The sequence below is a fragment of the Podarcis erhardii genome (assembly GCF_964252035.2).
Source record: "Podarcis erhardii genome assembly, chromosome: 4".
In the NCBI taxonomy this organism is placed as follows: domain Eukaryota; kingdom Metazoa; phylum Chordata; class Lepidosauria; order Squamata; family Lacertidae; genus Podarcis; species Podarcis erhardii.
In genome coordinates, this window is record NC_138508.1 from 34,949,697 (window position 1) to 34,970,644 (window position 20,948).

Below are 20,948 nucleotides of genomic sequence, written 5' to 3' on the forward strand. Positions count from 1 at the left end.
CAAGGAAAGGCTAAGCTTCTTTTTACACCTACCTTAACCCTGTGTCTGAAACCACTCCTAGTCTGCAGCCCCACTTTTCAGCCATGCCTGCCCCCTCGCCACCTGCACACAATCCACTCATATGGTAACCCCATACATACATTGCAAAATCTAAGCACTCTTTTCACCTTCCACCATCCCCTCCTATTCTGCCACCCATTTTGCACCCCACTTTCATCTTCACCCCCATTCCCATGCCTCCTCCTCTTTCCTTTTGGCACCCCCACCCACATTTTCACCTTCACCCACTTTCCCCTTGCTTCTCCTCCCCTTTCTCAGCTCCGCCCCCCCCCCACTGCCTTGCACACAGACCACCCTCATTTCCACTCCTCCTTATACCAGGTCAGACTACTGGTCCATCTATAAACCTGTGAATATTCCTGGGGAAAGATTTTTAGACCAAGTCTGCCACCTAGGGGCTGAAATGTTGTATAGTTCTGTGTCAGCCTAAGACCAATACACACAACAACAGCAAGCCTTGTGGCACCTTAAAGAGAAACAAATTTATTGAGGGTAAGATTTCATGGACTGGGGTCCATTTATCAGATGCACGACTGTCAATCCTAAATGCCTAAATCTGTAAACGCGGCTTTTGGAAGAATAAAAAAGTAGTATGGGCTGAGGGAAATAAAATGCTGAAAGGTCGGTGGTAATTACATAAAGGCAAAACTGCTACAGTGACTAGGCGCACTGGGAAAAAGTTTGCAAACCGGAACACTTACTTCCGGGTTTGCGGCGTTTGGGATCCGATTTGTTTGACAACTAAGCCATTCGAGAATCAAGGTACCACTGTGTTTTTAATAGAATTTGCACTCCCATTGATTCCAACTGGAAGATAATAAAATCTACCATCTGGAGGGTTGGTGTGCATTATTTTCCCCCATGGCAGAGAAGGGTGGCTTTGGAAGTGCAATCTTTTCAGGAGCAACAGCTGTGGTCCAGAGCTTTCTGCAGCTTCAAGGACAAAGGTCTCTCTCTTGCCTCAGAGGATAGGGAGCTGTTGCACTTGGGTCCTCCTTTCAGTTTTCCATAGGCATCTGGTTGGACAAGGTCAGAACCGGATGCTCGACTAGACAGGCCACACCCAGCAGCCTCTGCTTACATTCTTAAGATCTGAAAAATCCCATGAACCTCAGGACGCCTTCACAGGGACCTTCAGATTTCAGCCTAAAACTACATGCTTATTTTTGTTTTTGTTTTACTTAGCCTACCCTTCCTCCAAAAAGCTGAGGCAATGGCTGTGTACAAGGTTTCCCCTATCATCCTCGCAAAAACCTTCTGCAAGTATGTGTTTTCCTGTGCACTGACAGGAGTGGGTAACAGGCCAGGTTGGGAGAGCAGCAGGAGAGAGAGGCAAATAACATAATAGCCAGAGAGTGGCTGTGATTTTCCACCTTGATTTTCTTGTTTTTTCTTTTCGTAAACTGCTTTGAAGTATTTTACAATCAAGTAGTGGTGTAGAAACCTTATGAAATAAAATAAATAAATAGGACTTCCAAGACCTAGAACAAATGTGAGGTCAGCCTCTTTTCTCCAGAAGAACTAAAACTAAGTCGCAAAGGCAGGGAGAAGTGCTTTAAAGGGCAATTGTAATTTATCTATAATGACTATGCACTCGTGCCACAGTGCCATGTCTACTTTTAAGTACAAACACTGTAGTCTGTGAAAGCTTAAGCTGCAAATACACTTGTCAGACTTTAAGGTGCCACAAAACGCTTCATGTTTTCTCTCTCTCTCTTTTTGCTGCAAGGGATTCCTCCCAATATCCCTCTTCAACAAGCCCACCAGTCCTCCAGACCTGTTTTTCCCTTACAGTTTTTCAAACCAGACAAAGGGTGGGAGTGGAGGTGAATGGAGAGTGTGTTGCAAAGTTTATTCTGGTCCCAGAGAATTGGTGCCTGCCTTCTGGAACAACGTACGCCTTGTAATATGTGAACAGCAGTGCGAGAGCATTTCTGTGTCAAACATGCTCTGTGAAGCCGCAGCCTGCCAGTGGCACCAGATACAATCACTACCGTGTGCATGTTGTTGGATTAAAAACTGCACTGAATCTGCTAATCCTGTGCCCCATAATGTGATGCATTTCCCAAGCCATTCTCCAATTAACGTGTAAGAAAAATAAGGTGTGAAATATTTTGGGGGGGGGAGCATTCCTTGCAACTTACAAGCTTATACCTCCACCCACATAATATGTCTGGGGGAGAAAATCATTTTACATTTCTCTTATTCTCTCTGGCTGGCACCTCCTTGTTAGTGATGAGCTCAGAGTTGGCATGTGCAGCCTGCGGAATGGCCAATGTTATTTCAGGTGTCCTCCTTCTGCACAGGTGTTACAGGTAGAAGAAGCTGATAGGTCTTCTACCTAAGAGCATTTGCAAATGTGAAACTAAAAATGCTCCCGAGTCTCATTTTTTGTCATTTATGAATGTTGTTAATGAGCAAGCGAATTCAAAATGCAAATTGAATACCTTTTCCTCTTTCTTGACATATCAGTGTAAGATGGCACATTTAAGGTGGCTATCCTATACCCAACTGACCTGGATGTAAGCCCTATTTGACCACAAGAGATCTTACTTCTGAACAGACATTATTGGATTGCAGTACGTTCCTTTATTTCTACTAGAATCAGGTTGAAATTCAAAAATAATATTTTCCATTTTTATTACATCCAGCCAAGACATGTTAATTCTCAAGAAGATCATGAAAACACACCACAAATCTCTTGGATGGCGAACTCATCTGCCATGGAGTGTACTCAACATTTAGCAGTGTTAGAACATGATGACATTCTTCATGCATGAACACTACATAGCAATAGTAAAGGAAGTAACATTGACCATATTATAAAGTTGGAGATGGATGATCATAGGACTAATTTGTGCAATTTTGCCCTTCCCTGGGCACCTGCTCATATTGACCAACTTCAATGTGTGGTCATGGATTAGCAACTGATTTATTTTTGTGACTAAGCCAAGTGAAGAAAAATAAATGAAGTGATTGCCAGTAGCTGTGGCTGATCATCTGGTTGTGCACATGGCTTGTTAATGAAAATATGTACGATTGCAAGTCCACAACTTGCATGAGTGCAACCGTCATAAGAACGTAAGAGCCCTGTTAGATCAGATCAATGTAGTCCAACATTCTGTCCACTGTGTGAGCAGAATAAATCACACAGCGAATCTTCCATATAGGAGAACAGCATATAAGGCCTTTACAAAGCACTTATAAAAGTATTTTTATAAACACCAAAAGGACTCCAAGCATTACAAAAAAAATTAGATTTAACATCTGCTGGATGAACTTGCTGATGGGAATACAATGAAAATCTCCCCTCTCCCAGGTGGGCATGCTAAGTGTTGCTCACAACATGAAGAGACACAGTTCTGATCTTAAAGCACTTACAACCTACAATAGACATTCAAAGCAGGGATGGTTGAATAGGATGAGCAGAATAGGTTCTTATTTTACCAGTAAGTTAGTTCAATGAGATATATCCTTACTCATTTGGTCTCTCTTATAGCTTAAACTCTGAAGAAGTCGTGGCAATGTCCTTTCAAGAGACAGTGTTCAAGGAGAGCACTGTGATGTAATGTCTTTCAGTAATGAATATGTTCCTGAGAAACCATCTGACCTATATGAAAATAGATTGAAATAATTTTAAGTTCTATGTCTTCTTAATGGGAGTCTTTCCTCCTCTCTTATTTGACATGACTGGTAGCAAGAGTTCCTCATCGGGATTTGTTTTACTCTCTGCCTGTAAGGCTGGGAACTGCAAGAGCGGAAGGGGTCTCCTGTTCTTCTTTTGGTCCTACGATACTTGCCCAATTCACCATCCAAGATTTCAAGATGTGGAAAAGCCGGCACATCACTAAACATGTTCTTTTCTTTGCTGCAAGAATGGCAGCCTTAAATCCTGTTCTGTCCAGGGTGCTACCAGGCATTCTTGTGCTGCCCAGTGGTCCTTTAAAACGAATGGGAGGCTACAGATGCCCAGGTGGACTCTGTTAACCTGGAGAAAGTGGGCTCCAGTTGTGCTTCCATGCTGCCGGCAACCGTACCCTGCAAAGGAATTGAAGCAGAGGACGAGGTGGCAGGCAATGCAATGTTGCTTCTCAGGAATGGTCCAGGAGGGCTGCTGCTTGCATCACTCGCAAGGTTGGCCACGTTGAGGGCATTGTTGCTGACTGTCCATAGGCATGGATAGTGACTGAAGCAAAGCAAAGCAAAAACAACAACACTCAACAGTTGAAATTTGCAGTGGTCTCTAGGGATGCTGAGGGACGTGGGTGGCGCTGTGGGTCCTAGAGCCTAGGACTTGCCGATCAGAAGGTCGGCGGTTCGAATCCCCGCAACGGGGTGAGCTCCCGTTGCTCGGTCCCTGCTCCTGCCAACTTAGCAGTTCGAAAGCACGTCAAAGTGCAAGTAGATAAATAGGTACCGCTCTGGCGGGAAGGTAAACGGCGTTTCCGTGCGCTGCTCTGGTTCTCCAGAAGCGGCTTAGTCATGCTGGCCACATGACCCGGAAGCTGTATGCTGGCTCCCTCGGCCAATAAAGCAAGATGTGCGCCGCAACCCCAGAGTCGGCCACGACTGGACCTAATGGTCAGGGGTCCCTTTACCTTTACTAGGGATGCTGGGTGTAAAGCACTCCTTGTAAAGTAGCTAGCCATTAACTGTAAACTAGCCATTTTGAAAAAAATCACAACCAAACAGAAGCAATGGAAATCTTTCAAAAGGTGCAGTGCTCCTTTTATTAAATAGGGTGCCTTGTGTCCTACTGTACAGAGGTTAGTCTTTCATTTGAAGGGCTGTTTGGTCAGTTTAAATAATTGTAAGAAGCAAAAGCAAAGATCTTGAAGCTGTCTGTCAACAACTTGCACCTAGACAGCGCCCTAAGCAGACACACAAAACTCCCAGTCAGTTTTCACCCAGTCTGCTCCACTATGGTGGGTTGTATTGCATTTCTATTTAATTTATTTCTAAGTATGCTCCATGCATATAAGCTAGGATAGGAAAAGATTCTGCAATTGCATGTCCTCTTTTTTTGACCAGGTGTAAAGGCCACCCACTATTGGCAGAGTTTTTGTCTTAAAGTTATACATTGTTATTTCATTGTTTTACAACAAGATTGGAATCCATAGTCTCTACTGGGACCTGGGTTCATGCAATTTTTGAATTTGTTCTCATTCTGCCACCTCACATGCCATCCTTCAAACAAATTGAATACTCCCCTGTCTACAGCTACATCCAAGTGGAAATTAGGATGGAAGGTAAGGCTACGCTAGAGCCTTTCTCCCTACTGTACTGGTGCTTCACTTCCAGGCCTTTTCCCCCCATGGAAAAACTGAATCCCTTCCTTGCCATTCCAAGTGAAACAATCCACTCTACAATCTTAGTATTCTACCATCTCATTCTGCTGCATGTGTAGACCACACCTTTACCCATTTCCTCCACAATTTTGTGGAGAAGGTTGAGCAAGAAGAGACTTATTCATATCCAGGGAGGCCACTGTCATATGTGATGGTTCTCCAAGGTTGCTCGGTGGCTGCTGCTGATACGATGGGCAATTGCAAATCAATGGTGTGCTTACCTCGGACCCGGGGTGGCCGTACCACTGTTGTGTGGCACTGGGAGCAAGTTGCCATGGTGACTGGAGGGTACTGCAGCCCAGCCTTCATGGACCGATGGCATTTGAAGTTCATTGTTGCTGTTTTCTATCAAATTCACTTTAGAAAAGGAAGCAGAAGTTGTTAGCAACAGTGACATGTTTCTAACACAATTATTTTAAGATGACAAATTAGAATGCATTTGTTTATTTGTTGTTGTAACTGCTTTGAGATCCTGTATTGAATGTCCTGGAAGATTGAAGTGTTCTCCAACTGGCTTCTCTGTCTTGTGATTCCTGATGTCAGATTTATGACCATTTATCCTTTGGCAGAAGGTTTGGCCTATTTGTCTAATATAGAGAGCTAAAGGGCACTGCTGGCATTTACTAAACTGAAAACTATGGCAAGACCAGTTCTGAATAGAGATATTGGATTCTTGTCTCATTACACATGCTAAAGCTATTTTTGGTCATCTGCATACTATCCCATGCTTTTTCCCGTAGGACTAATTGCAGTCGTCAACAGGTTTACCATACCCATTGAGTCAATCACCCATCTCCTACTACCCTACTGAGAAAAACCCCACCCCACCCTCCCACTATATATAAGGGTCTGGTGACTTCTGTTTCAGTGTATCTGAATAAGTGTGCATGCGCATGAAAGCTCATACCCAGAAAATACCATATTTTTCGCCCTATAGGATGCACGTTTTCCCCTCCAAAAATGAAGGGGAAATATGTGTGCGTCCTATGGGGCAAATGCAGGCTTTTGCTGAAGCCTGGAGAGTGAGAGGGGTCGGTGTGCACCGACCCCTCTTGCTCTCCAGGCTTCAGGAAGCTATCTGCAAGCCTTGGGAGCCCAGCGGGAGTTCCCACCGGGCTCCCAAGGCTTGCGGACAGCAGCCTGCAGCCCGAAACCCGGGGAGCGCAGCGGAGCACGCCCCGGGCTTCGGGCAGATATCCGCAAGCCTGGGGAGACCGGCGGGAGTTCCCGCTGGGCTCCCAAGGCTTGCGGATAGCAGCCTGTTCTGGGGGCTGGGGTCGGGGGAAGCTCGGGCTTCCCCCGCCCCAGCCCCGTGCCTGGGGGGGAAATTATTATTTTTTCTTTATTTCCCCCCCCAAAAAACTAGGTGCGCCATATGGGCTGGTGCGCCCTATAGGGCGAAAAATACGGTACTTAGTTGGTCTCTAAGGTGCAACTGGACTATTTTTATTTATTTATTTTGACTGCATCAGACCAACATGGCTACCTACCTGAATCTAGAATCATGGAAAGCTAATAGCTCAATATATTTGTAATTTGTCTAATCCTTTTTAAAAGGCACCTAACCTAATTGCCTTCCTGCCAACCTAGCAGTTCGAAAGCACGTCAAAGTGCAAGGTACCACTCTGGCGGGAAGGTAAACAGCGTTTACGTGTGCTGCTCTGGTTCGCCAGAAGCGGCTTAGTCATGCTGGCCACATGACCTGGAAGCTGTACGCCGGCTCCCTCGGCCAATAAAGTGAGATGAGCACTGCAACCCCAGAGTCGGTCACGACTGGACCTAACGGTCAGGGGTCCCTTTACCTTTACCTAACCTACCGGTAATTGCCATCCCCACATCTCAAGAGGTAAGGGAGGGTATTGCAGAAAAGAGATGCCCAAGATGCACTCATGAACTTGGGAAGGGGAATTCTTTGAGATCACAAATATCTTTGCCCTTAATTTAAAGAAGAAATAGGAACCATTTATCCCTGTGTGGAATCAATAGGGGAAAGTTCTCCTAGGAAAACTCTCTCAGTTTCTTTGCCTTTTGATTTGCACATGTTAACATTTGCAATGTAAATTGTGTGCTTCCTTATTGTTGCTTTTTAGGTCGTTGCTCTTTCCCCATAAATAGTTTTTTAAAATGTCAGGCCAAGAACTTACCTGTTGGAGAGTGATTTCTTTGCATGTATGAAGCAGGGTATGGAACAGCCCTATGTCCTCGAAGGGTCGAATAGTGCTCACAGCCATGGTGAGAATGGGCAGCAGGAAGAGGAAAAGTCCCACCATACTGATAGCTTGAACTTCCTGCTGTGCACATGGCATCTGGGTTAGAAATCAACCAGCCACCCACTAGAGAGACATTAAGAAAAGAGCATTGATCAAGGAAAATAACAGCAAATGACAATCTCAAAGCCCCTTTCTTTGCCTCTGTGTGTGCGCGCACACACAATCTACCAAAAATGTTTCAGGCTCAAAGAGAGGGGGGAATTCTTTTAGTTTAAGATACCCAAACAGCCTTAGTTTCACTATCAACATAAAGCCAAGCCTTGTGAGGAACTCTCTCTCTCTTTTAAAGTTTCTCTTTTTTTTATTTAAACTTTTCAAGTTTATACATTTCACTTATTTTATACATTTCACTAATTTTACAATCATTTTGACATTTCAAAATTTGACTTCCTTCCCCCTCTTTCTGCGTTTCCTTAAATTTATTTGTAATACCTTCTGCATATCCAAATTAACATAATTTACGCATTTAATCATCTTCTTTAAATATATACTCTTATAAAACTGCAGGTTATTACAATAATCCTGCTAATGTTTTTATCTGTTTATAATTTATCTGTAAATATTCAATACACCATTTCCATTCTTTTGTAAAAGTTTTGTTGTCTTGATTTCTTATTCTTCCAGTAAGTTTCACCATTTCTGCATATTCCATAGGTTTTTGTATCCATTCTTATGGGGAACTCTTGAGGGGGTTGGGTATGTTTTTAGCCTGCATAAGAGGTGACTGAGAGGAGATATGACAGCCATTTTCAAAAATCCAAAGGGTTGTCACATGGAGGATGGAGCAAGCTTGTTGTCTCCTACTCTGGAAGGTAGGACCCAAACCAATGGATTCAAGTTACAAAAGATTATGACTCAACATCAGGAAGAACTTTCTGATGGTAAGAGCTGTTTCACAATGCAATGTACACCCTTGGAAGGTGATTGATTCGCCTTCACTGGAGGTCTTTAAGCAGAGATTAGATGGCCATCTGTGATTGATGCTTTAGTTGGGATCCCTGAATTGCAGGGAATTGGACTAGATGATGCTCAGGGTCTGTTCTATGATTCTAAGAAAACCGTAAGAATCTGGTAATGAAGGAAGTGCAACCAGCTTAGCATGCTGGTAATTTAGGAAGTGCAAATGGCTTAGCATGCAAGCAGCACACAACAGAAAGGTTGGGGACAAAATAAACAAATAAATAAGCAGCAAACAAACTGTTGTAGGTAGAAGAAACCTTCTGGTTATATGTCATCCCATCAACAACCAGATGATATCCGGCATACAATGCTAATCAAAGGATGTAGAGCTGGGAGGGGAAGTATAAGTCAAATGGTAGCTGTTGAAAATAGAAGTAATGTTCCTGATGTTAGAAGGTAAGGTTAGTTATCCCCCCAGAAGCCTTTCTGGTACTAACCACTGACAGATCAAGATGCTCGAGCCAATTGGTCATTGGCATTCCCAAATATGACAAAGAAATCAAAAAGCAAAACTTACAGTGAGAATATGTGATGTGCTGACTTTCAGAGACAATATCTGAAGCATCCTTGGGGTGGTTTCTGAAAGATAGTATTATTAAGGTTATTTCAGTTCTAGCAAAACCACGTCCACACAGATGCCTCCCCATTTAACCATGGAATTAATTGAGTAACCTTGGTCTGATCATTATTTTTCAACCTTACCTGCTTTTTGTGAGGGGGAAACAAGAGGGAAAGTCCAGAATGTTTCTTGTGGGGAGTATGGGGTACAAATGTTGTTATTGTTTTAATGCCCCATCATCACAGTGCACCTTACATGTTTATTCTGCCAACAGAGCAAGTAGCAAGCCTGGGGACGATTATCTGAGGTCACTACAGCACAAAAGGGCAGCAGGTATAATGAGGCTTATTAGGAAATAAATTCACCTTTCTTTTGCGTCCAGAAAAGCTTTGGCAAAGGGGTTGTACTTGATCTTGAGAGCTGTTATCTTGAGTTTGGAAAAAGAAAAAGAGTTGCATTAGCAAGAAAAATTGACGTTTGACAATTGATCATCTGAAGCCTGCCATTTTCCAGAGTAAGTTTTGCCAGAGGCAATCACTCTCGCGGAAACTTGCATTCTATTTAATCATGTAGTTATAAGTCAGTGGGTTCACTATACTGAAGGACTGCCCTCTTATGAAGCAGTGGCATTTAGTTTGCTGCTGGAAGAAAATGAATTATAGGCCCCGAATTTCTGTTCCATATGCTATTGGGCAGCATCCCAGTGCCAACATCCACAGTGTCCCTAGAGAAGCCAAAAAGATGGTTAAAAGGCCACAACAACATGGATAGAATTTGTTTCTTTCTCCTTTACATAGTATCATTAAAATAAGCAAGAACTAAAGCCCTATTCTGGTGTTTAGGGGAAACACATGTGACTAAAAGTGGGCAGAGTGGGCGGGCATGCACACACAGACAACCTCCTTCCATTCTCCCTATGTACATTAATGCCACTTCTGACCTTCCATGTTCAGCATACAGGTCTTGTGGTTCGGTGAACATGCTTAGAACGTGCATGACTGGGCACCTGGATAACACAAGGTTTCTGTTTGCAAGGAGGATTCTAAGCATATTCACCCAATCACACTTAAAATCTGCTTTCAGACCTTCATATTGGACTTAGGAAGATGTGTAGGGAATATACACAGGAACATTGATCCCTTATATGTTTACTTCAAAGGCCAAAATAGGGCTCAATACTTTTCCCCATAGGCTACCTGCAGTAAAGAGAGAAAGAGAGAAAGAGAAAGAGAGAGAGAGAGAGAGAGAGAGAGAGAGAGAGAGAGAGAGAACTAGGCACAGATTAGGTCTAACAAATTCTACATTAAAAAGATGAAATCTTAACATAAAATTGACCATCCAACTATGAAAGTGGACAGAAAAATAAATAAGTGGAAGTGTCGCATTTTGATGAAGGCTGACTATTGTTGTTCTATATTAAATTGTTTATCATCATTTATATCCTGCCTTTCTATAGGATATTCAGGGTGGCTTACAATCAAGATTAAAATACAATTTTAACCAAAAAAACCCACCCCTTTCATCCTAATTTTAGCATTTAAGTAGAGAAGCATATCACTGGTTTTAGCGTACACAGTTATAGGGTTTTCTTAAACAATTCCCAGCTGTTTTGATGTTTTATACCCACCTACCTCTTCATTTTGGTAAGCAGTCACAGCTATGAACTGAGTTTCAGGAAAGGAACAATTCATTACCATCCTGTGTGGGCCTCCAACTCGAACAATATGAACTTGCGGCTCATATTTGTGCAGAGAATTCAACATAATCTGTGGCAAGAAAAAGTGAGGCAGAGATTGACCAGAAATAATGGTCCTGAATCAACAAAAAAACTAATTGTGATCACGTCTCATTGAAAGCAATGAAACTGAAATGAGCTGAGACTGGTTACTTCCTTTGACTTCAGTGGGGCTTAGGCATAGTCTGAATTAGCCCTGGATCAGGTCTAATGTCTTATTCAATTCCATATCATTGGCCTGCATCAATGGTAGCCAACATGGTGCCCTCCAGATGTTATAGACAACATCTACCATCATTTCCCAGTTAGTATGGCCAATATCCAAGGATGATGGAAGTTGTAGTCCGAAACATCTTGAGGGCACCATGTTGGCCTCCCCCTGGCCTACATGGCTCTATCTTACCTACTCCAGCTTAGGGGAGAGGGAAAGTTATGCGTGAATGCACACATGTGTGAAAAGGAAGCACTACTGAGGCGAGAGAGAGGTTGGAGAGCTAGCTGAAGGAATCATGCAGCACAACATATCTCTCTTGGAATCACTCAGATGTGCAGTATTTTTTTAAAAAATAACAAATATCAGTAGCCCCGATCACCTCAACTGCCTGAAAAACTAGGCAAACCAAGAGGGCCGTCCCAATGCACTGTCATACTATGGGAGAAAAAGAATGTAAATTAGCTGTGAATCATTCAGTCCTGATATGTGGGCATCCACTGGTCTCTCAGGCTTGTATGTGGAGAGGCCACGTGAGGGCTCATTGAAAGTGGGGGCATCACGCACGAGGCACAGTATCCTTGTGATAACATGAATTGCATGAGAGCAGAGTGCTCACAAAATCACACTGGTGGATACTTTCCTTGCTTCTGTACTGTGCTTTGCTATGTACAAACTTATAACTGAAATAATTTTGTGTGGTTATGTTTGTTGTTTGTAATATTTAACGAAAATAATAAAAACAAGTTTTCAAAAAAATAAAAGCCCCCCTCCCATTAGGTTCAAGAAATAAAATTATCTAGCTGCACCACCATCGCAACAAAAAACATAGGACTACAGCACTGCAGGGAGCCAGTGTGGTGTAGTGGTTAAAAGTGGTAGCCTTGTATTCTGGTGAACCGGGTTCATGTCCCCGCTCCTCCACATGCAGCTGCTGGGTGATCTTGGGCTAGTCACACTTCTTTGAAGTCTCTCAGCCCCACTCACCTCACAGAGTGTTTGTTGTGGGGGAGGGAAAGGAGAATATTAGCCCCTTTGAGACTCCTTCAGGTAGTGATAAAGCGGGATATCAAATCCAAACTCTTCTTCCTCTTCCTGCATGAGTGTTTAGGCACCACCACAACAGCTAAGACATCTGTATTGCAGTTTATATGCAGCTACTGTCTATCACTAACTATTTAGAATAGGAGCTACTGAGGATTAATGGCATTGCATTCCCAGTTCTCTTTATTCATTTCCATGACTGAACAATCTTGTACTTAGGATATAGGCTCAGCATTTGGGAAGCCAGGATTCCATTTCAGCTTTGCTACTATTCCGCTGTGTGACTGAACTGGCAAGCCAGAGGTCCTCTGTGCCTCTGTTTTCTTATCTGATGTGATACTGAGCGCCATTTCCCACTTCATATCTTTCTCAGAAGGCTAGATTCATTAAGATCCTGACTGCCTGTGACCACCAACAAACTAGAGCATACAAGATTGAAAGTTCACCCGTTGCTTGCTAATGGGTTTTCTGACAGTTTTGCTCCAATACAAGAGTTCTGCACAAAACAAGTCAAAGACAAGGCGTAACATTGTTTTTAATATGCATCTAAAGCTACAAACAGCCCAACAGAGCCAACTTTCCTCTTTGCATTTTTAAGGGTCTCGGAGAGAATGCCACTTATTTTCTGGTACAGGTACATGTTTTCTATTATTATTCCCAAGGCCAAAGATGATTCAATGGAATATTGATAATTATCATGAAGCAAAAGCAAGCACAGTAATTATTTCATTTAGGAGAAGCCTTTTATTCGAGTACCTGACTATTGCCAACATTCCACTTATGCACCAAACGGCATGGGGGAGAAAACAAAACCTTAATACCCACAATCATTCCCCCCTTCTCTGAAGTCCTGTGTAAAAACCTTAACACACAAGAAAAAACTATAGGGGGAAACATCCCTGATGGTTAAACCACAGCGCACTCTGTCTCTCTTAACATCAAGGAGTCCATTAAAATCTGAAAGCCCCAATTAAGACCTGTTTATTCCTGTTTACATTTGGACTCCATGGAATAATTGGCATCTGTGGGTGAAGAGGCCTCTAAGGGCCCTTTTAATTGCATAAATGCACCCTTGATATTTCTTGAATGGTAGAAGCCTGAAACCAAAGCCAAGAGGCATGGAGGAAACAGGGTGCCATACCTGCCCATTGCCATTCAACTTGTTGGTAAGTTTCACTTTACTGAAAGATACCGCAGCCTTCATCCAGTGCGCCCCAAAGTTGGGAGAGTCTGGGTGGATATAGACGCAGCTGTGATTCGACGGCTCTGGCTTTCCAGCTGGGACCCATTCTCCATTCACATACTTCCAGCGGTGGCTGTCAGTCGGAGCAAAATCAAGCAGGAAAGAATACATGGCATTGGGATCCAAGCCCGAGACACTGATCTTTAAGACAGGGAACATCCGTCTGTAAGAGAAACATGAGGAATGGGGGGGGGCATTAAAACTCAGAAATCATCTTTCTCAATTACTTGTTCAGTAACTTCCTTATAAATTATGTCTGGATCTGTTTGTGTGTCGAGGTCCCCAGGGCCACCCCAATAACTCACACATCACACAGAATTTTTGTTTAAGGTTTTTGGCATAATTTTGGCCACAACTTTATTAAAATACAAAAATGTGAGTGGTTGCTTAGGCATTGGTTGCGACTATCTGCCCCCACCATGGGGGACAGACTGACATTCCGTACGATGTGAAAGTCAGAAAAGGGGAATACACTTGGGGGTAGCGACGGAGCAGGGAAGCTGCCCTCAGCCCTCCCCAAATGCAACCAGGAGCTCATTGCTATGGCCCGAGCCCCCTTGATAGAGTGGACAGGCAATAGTTAGCCCTCAATTCCTTTAATGGAATCCCTTGCAGCAGCAGCATTAGAGGGGCAGGCACAGCCAATCCATGCCCCTCAACCAACCAAACCATAAACCAATGCCTAACCGCAACCTTACAAGTTGTGACGATTTGCTATGCAGTAGGCAAAAACCAAATGGCCCCAGCCAACCAGCCAGATGGACAAAATTCCTACCGGGCCCCTGCCCCAAGAGCAGGCGACCCCATGACAGGCACAGCAAGGTCAAAGCGAACAACCCTAATTCTAGGGAGGGGGGACAGGCAATCCGATGCACGGGCGAAAAGAGGAAGCCCTAGCCTAGTGCAAGGAGTTTTAGCATTTCTGGCTGTCAATCAACAAATGGCAACATTAACTTCTTCCCAACAACAAGGGAAGTCCAATCACATCAGTGGCCAACGATCAATTAGCCCGCCCCCAACTTTGGAGTGTTCTGGCGGCCCCCACCGCAACACGTGCTCTCCATGAAGGAGAACACGCTTTAACATCACAATGTGCTTTCACCAAAACAGCCAGCCATGATTGCATAAGCTAGCATGCATTATGACCAGGGCAACGTTTTCTGTTTCTAATAAAGAGTTAAGAACCCCACTTCTGGATCTCCTTTGTCCAGCATCCTGTTCTCATAGTGGCCAATCAGATGCCTACAGGAAGTCTGCAAAAAGGATGTGAGTCCCCCGGAAACCAGTACTCAGAAACATGCCGCCTAGTCTGATGCTGAAGGCCATACTCCACCATCATGACTGGTAGACACTGATAACTTTATTCTCCATGAATTTGTCCAATCCCCTTTTAAAGTCATTCAAGACTGCATAGACACAATTTTATTTAAAGCACATTTAAAACACATGGCCTCCCCCTGCTAAGGATGCTGGGAATTGTAGCTACGTAGTCCTCAAGATTCTTGGGGGGGGGTCATATGCTTTGAATGTATGGTGTGTGCGCAGCCCAAGTATTCATCCAGACCCTCCAAGTGTCCTGATTTTCCAGGGACAGACCTGAATTTACAAAAGCTGCCCCATTTTCTGATTTGATCCTAGAAGATCCCACTTTTCCTTGGGACGTTCCTATTTTTGCCAGAGAAATGTTGGAAGGGATGGAATAGGACATTCCTGTTTTCATCAGAGAAATGTCACTACATCATCAATCCAACTGAGAGGGGATTTGCTTGCCAATCTCCCCTTCCCTCTCTCTTACAAACAACAACTGCATTTAAGCACATTTCAGTACCAAAATGGTTCATCTGATGCATTTATTTAACGCTGGTTCCAGGTTCTGAGAGGAACTTGGGCACGATATTCTCAGATACCCAACTGCCCCTCCTTGCCATTATCATTGCTGTCCATTTACCCTTTAGGCCCATACTGACCACTAAGATAAAACCTTTGATAGACCTATCATCCATGAACATTAACCATCATAGTTAAATGAAAACGAAGTGTTCAGAGGTACTATACCCTCAAGGAACAAACAAGGCTGGCCCTAATATTAGGTAGAATGAGGTAGCCTCCTCAGGCAGCCTGCATGTGAAGCAGAGGCAGCCAGTATTTGTGTCCCATACTGTCCTTTACTTCAGCAGCAAAATATCTAGGGCTTCTCAATATTTTGTGTTGACCCTGAAAGATTTCAAGTTTCTGGTTCACCAGAAAACATATATATGAGGTAGCAATCCTATAATATTCTATGGAGTGACGCTCTTTTGAGCCCAAAGTTCTGAACAAGTATGGTTAGGAATGCACTGTCAGTTTGACCTAATTTTGGGGGGTTGAGAACAGATTCCGTGTAACCCCCTGATTCTAACCATGTTCATTTTGTCAACGAACAATGTAAATCAATATTTTAACAAAGTTCTGGGTGGATTTTGGCAAAAATCAGATTGGGTATTCATGCGCTCTTTCTGCCATGATGTCAGACCTGTGTGTGCCCCATCATATATGAGAAAAACACACATGACCATTTAGATGTCATGAAAACCCATCGCTAATTGCATAATGTGCACATATGTTGAATGGGTCACCACTTTTTGTTTTAATGTTTATTTCATTAATGTGTTTTTGGCTGGCTTTGCATTTTGATGTTAATTCTATTTTGGGGGGTTCTGTTGTGAACTGAAAAGCAGAGTACAAATTAAAATAAAGTAATTTGCGTACATTTGCCATGCTAGTTGTAAAACACATAGGTTATATAGATAGATATCTGTGCGGGAAAATCACATCCAATGGAGCCCTTATAAGGTACAATCTTTCTGCAAGAAAGTTCTGTATCTCTGAGGGTGGGGGTTAGAGTGTCAGACTAGGACCTAGTAGCCCAGGGTTCAGATCCCCTCTCAGCTATGAAGCTCACTGGGTAATCTTGGACCAGTCATGCTTCTCAGCCTAATCTACCTCACAGGATTCTTGTGGGGATTAAATGAGGAGAAGGAGCATCACAACCACCACCTTGAGCTCCCTGGAGAAAAGATGGGATATAAATGCAATCACTCAGTCAATAAGACTGTGTACTGCTAACGAAAATACTATTCCAGAAGATGAATGTTTTAGTTCTTTTAACTTTCTGCTTATTCATTAACATCCATCAGCTACGTACACATCACTCAGATATTCCATCGCCAAATCTACAGAAATAGCAGCTCTCAACAACCTCTGAATTCTGGAAAAGGGTAAATGGGCAGGTTTGTTCATATATCAAGAAAGACCAGCATTTGTTCAAAGAAGTATCTGGGTGCAATCCACTGGCAAAGTATCCTGCCCAAGCACCACTAAAACAACTGGGAGCTGTGCATTCGTGCTACTACTCCCTGTTCTCGTTCAGTCCCATTCAATGGGTCTTGCGCAGGAGAATCCCCCCAGTGAGTTGTTGAATAAACTAAGTGCACAGTTAAGCTGCTGTCCCATAAACAGTTCTCTTCATCCCGCGCTTCCTCTAAGCAGAAGATAAGACTCACCTGCCATTCTTCGTGACAATCATCTCATTAGTAACTTCTCTGAATCTCTGCCATAGTGCAGCATCCTCTAAGACAACCTGGAGCTGTTTTTCGGTGGGGTCTCCTTTGTCTCTGCCAGCTTGGAGCTCGTTCTCCACCACATTGAGCAGCCTGGAGACAGTGCAGTCACTATGTTTCTTGCAGCCCAAATCAGTCATGGTGACTTTAATGTCAGAAACTTCTCAGATGACTTAAAAAAAAAAAAGCAGCAACAACAACCCCACAGATCTGAACCTAAACCAATTAATTAGCCGCAGTGGAACAAATGTGCTCACCTCAGCCTTTTGCCACAGACTTGCTCTTCCCCCCACTATGTCCCAGCAGGAGGATGACACCTGTGTGTTAAGGTTTTAACATGCACACACAACCATTTTCTAATTACTGACTGTCAGGTGGGAGACAGCCTGATTAGGCAATTGGCTGCCTCTGAAGAAGAATCTTCCATTCAAATCACCAAGCTTTTATCTTTTCTGAGGAGGGTCTAATTATTCTGCTCAAGAACTATATTTCCATTAATGAAAATGGTTTAATGCCTCAACTGAAACAGTGAATGGAAAGTGGGTCTGTGCAGATGCAAATACCTGCTAGAAATGGGAGAAGTAACAGCGTTCAACAGCAATCTGTGGGGATATTACTTGATGGATATACAAATCTGCCCATTTACCTGTTATATATTTCTCAACAGCAAATCTTCTGCTCAACATCAGACCATACTTCCTTGAAACTGGAAAAATAACTTGTGCAGGTTTCCTGTATTTGAGATTAAGGAGCTAATTCAGGGGAATGAAGTGAAGGTGGGTGAAGGGAAGTAGTGTGATTAAGTTTTCTCAAAAGAATGCTAATACTTTCTGTTCACGCCCAGCACTCAAAACCAAGAACCAGTTTACACAACCATTCATAGGAGCCCACTCCTAGGGGCCGTGGGGGCTTCAGCCCCCACAATAAAATATTTGAGGGGGTTGGGCCCCTGCTAAGTTGATGGGCATTCCCATTCAAATGGTGTGTGTGCACTGCGTCATGCGATCAATTATGTGAGGGGCAGCCTTACCTGGGCCCCCACAATATTTTATTCAAGTTGGTACCCCTGCAACCACTTGTTCCATTTCAGAGTGCTTTTCTTGCCCAGATTGCACTTGTGAGACTGCAAAGGGATGGTCTTATAAATTCATCATGCTTACAAAACTCAGTTTGGCGATAAATCATCTGAATCCCCTGAATAACAGCCTAAATATCTAGGGCATTTTAGTTGAGAAAAAAGGTTAATAAGAAGGGACATGATGGGAGCATATAAAACTGCATGTGGTCAGCAGTATGGAGAAAAGACATAGGGAAAACATTTTCTCCTCTCATAATACTCTCATAATACTGACGTAGATGGCTTTACAAGTGGAATAGTCCATTAACTAAGCGTAGTTTTACTCAGAACAGTCCTTATTAAAATTAATGAACATAAGTCATGTTAATTGAATTCAGTGGATCTAGTTGAATTCTAATTGAATATCATCCTAGACCTTGAAGGATCTACCAGCCAGTGTAAAAATATCATTGTAAGTGTTCATTATATGTTTACTTGAGAAAGTGTGTTTGGGAAACTGCATGTTTGCTTTATAGGTAGACATTGCACACCATCATGTTGTATTCCTTGATTTTGGAGAGGGTGTCAAATGCTGATTTCTAACTGAATTCAGTTTTTTTAAATATATGTTGAGCTGGAGAGACTTGGGCTTTATCTCTGATCAGTTACTAAATTCACTGAGTAATCTTGGACCAGTCACCCTCTGAGTCAAGCGTAGCCAACATAACAAAAGGATGATGTGCAGGCTAGACACATCTCCTAGGCTTACAACAAAAAGCACTCTGGCAGATCATAGAATCATATAGAGGTGGAGGGGAACCCAAGGATCATCTAGTCCAAGGATCATCTAGTCCTGGCAATGATCTACCCATTGTCATTGGAGAGAGGAGGAGTGTGCGTGGGGTGGGTGGATTGCCCAGAGTTGTTGAGCTCTTTTTTGAGGGAGGATTTACACAACCATTCATAGGAGCCCACTCCTAGGGGGAGGATCTACCGGTAGATCACAATCTGCTGGTTGGACATCCCTGAGCTAGTCCAAACAGCCTGCAATGCATATCACGACATCATTGCTCCTGCTGAGAGTTGCACTCTCTCATATTAACATTGGTTAAAACACATGGTGCCAGTGATTAGTGAAGCAGTTAATGCTTCAGTAAACTATTGGCTAAATAAAACATAATGGAACAGGGTGGAAATTGCAGAATATTCTCCTGTATACTCAGTATACTCTGCTGAGAAATGGGAGAAGACATAGTTTTCAAGATGCTTACTTCACCTTCATAAGGGAAGATAAATTCAACATCAATATTGCCGGATTCATTTAAATTAGCATAGGTAATTATTGACAATTTTATGATAAGCTATAAATTATTAGAGACATCACCTTGCCAACAAAGGTCCGTATAGTAGAAGCTATGGTATTCCCAGTAGTGATGTATGGAAGTGAGAGCTGGACCATAAAGAAGGCTGATCGCAGAAGAATTGATGCTTTTGAATTATGGTGCTGAAGGAGACTCTTGAGAGTCCCATGGACTGCAAGAAGAACAAACCTATCCATTCTTAAGGAAATCAGCCCTGAGTGGAAGGACAGATCGCGAAGCTGAGGCTCCAATACTTTGGCCACTTCATGAGAAGAGAAGACTCCCTGGAAAAGACCCTGATGTTGGGAAAGATGGAGGGCACAAGGAGAAGGGGATGACAGAGGACGAGATGGTTGGACAGTGTTCTTGAAGCTATGAACATGAGTTTGACCAAACTGCGGGAGGCAGTGGAAGACAGGAGTGCCTGGCGTGCTCTGGTCCATGGAGTCACGAAGAGTCGGACACGACTAAACGACTAAACAACAACAAATAAATTATTGCAATTATATATCTGAATATGGTACTTGAGGGAGATAATTTAGCCTTACCACACCTAATTTCCATTGTACAATAGATCAGGCATATCTTGATACAGTCAAACCTTGGTTCCCAAATGACTCCGTTTGGAATGTTTCGGCTCCCAAATGATGAAAACCTGGTTTTTGCTCCGGTTTTTGAATGTTTATCAGAAGCTGAATGTCTGACGTGGCTTCCACTTGAGTGCAGGAAGCTCTTTCAACCAATTGGAAGCCGTGCCTAGGTTGTCAAACATTTTGGAAGCCGAACGGGCTTCCAGAATGGATTACGTTCGACAACCGAGGTTTGACTGTAGTAGGTGGGTGGAAAGCAATCATTTGGCCAAAGACTGAAACCTTCCATGCTTTGGAAAAGTAGTGTGTGGTTTGACTGCTCAACCATACTTCTCTTGGCTTCCCTGAACTCTATAAAAATTGAGACCTCTTCTTCTGCCATTAGCAACTATCACCTTAGCTATTAGGCGCTGATGTGCACCAGTCCTGCAGTCTGCCTCTCTCAGCCACTAGAAACACGGTTAATTGGCCCTTTATCTGAACTGATCCCTGCAAAAAGCAATGAAAAGACTAATCTTTCCTAAATCACGTAAAAGTCCAATAATCTCCAATGGTGTCAAACCCTGATTAAAAACACCAGCAAAGCAGCTGTCTTTTTGTCCTTTGTAATTATGACTTGGCATTGTATGTCATGGCTGGGTGGGTATTTGGTTTCCCCAGGCTTCTGGAACTGAACGTACAGGGAAGGGACGGCATTCAAACAGGACGTCTGGGAGATGGAAAGAATGAGCTTGTTTCTTGCAGATTTCATTTGATCAAGAATGTCTCCTCTTTTTTTTACATGCAGTACAAAAGTCTGTAGGAAAAAACAGCTATCAAATATCAGACAAGGAGGGGGAAAGACCTTTCCATCTTCCCCCCAACCTTGTATGATGTGAGCAGGTATTAGCTAAAGGGGGAGTTTTAGACTG

General features: G+C 43.1%; 1 protein-coding gene across 1 annotated transcript; it reads right to left on the bottom strand.

Annotated features, from left to right (window-relative positions):
* Positions 1 to 2,659: 2,659 nt before the first annotated feature.
* TBX19 (T-box transcription factor 19) lies at positions 2,660 to 13,589 on the bottom strand (the record flags this gene model as incomplete). The annotated part of the gene is made up of 7 exons (XM_081859785.1): positions 2,660 to 4,246; positions 5,630 to 5,765; positions 7,553 to 7,741; positions 9,156 to 9,217; positions 9,563 to 9,624; positions 10,829 to 10,963; positions 13,329 to 13,589. 7 exons carry the CDS (start codon positions 13,587 to 13,589, stop codon positions 4,003 to 4,005), a joined length of 1,089 nt encoding a protein of 362 aa, XP_081715911.1. The 3' UTR covers positions 2,660 to 4,002.
* Positions 13,590 to 20,948: the final 7,359 nt, after the last annotated feature.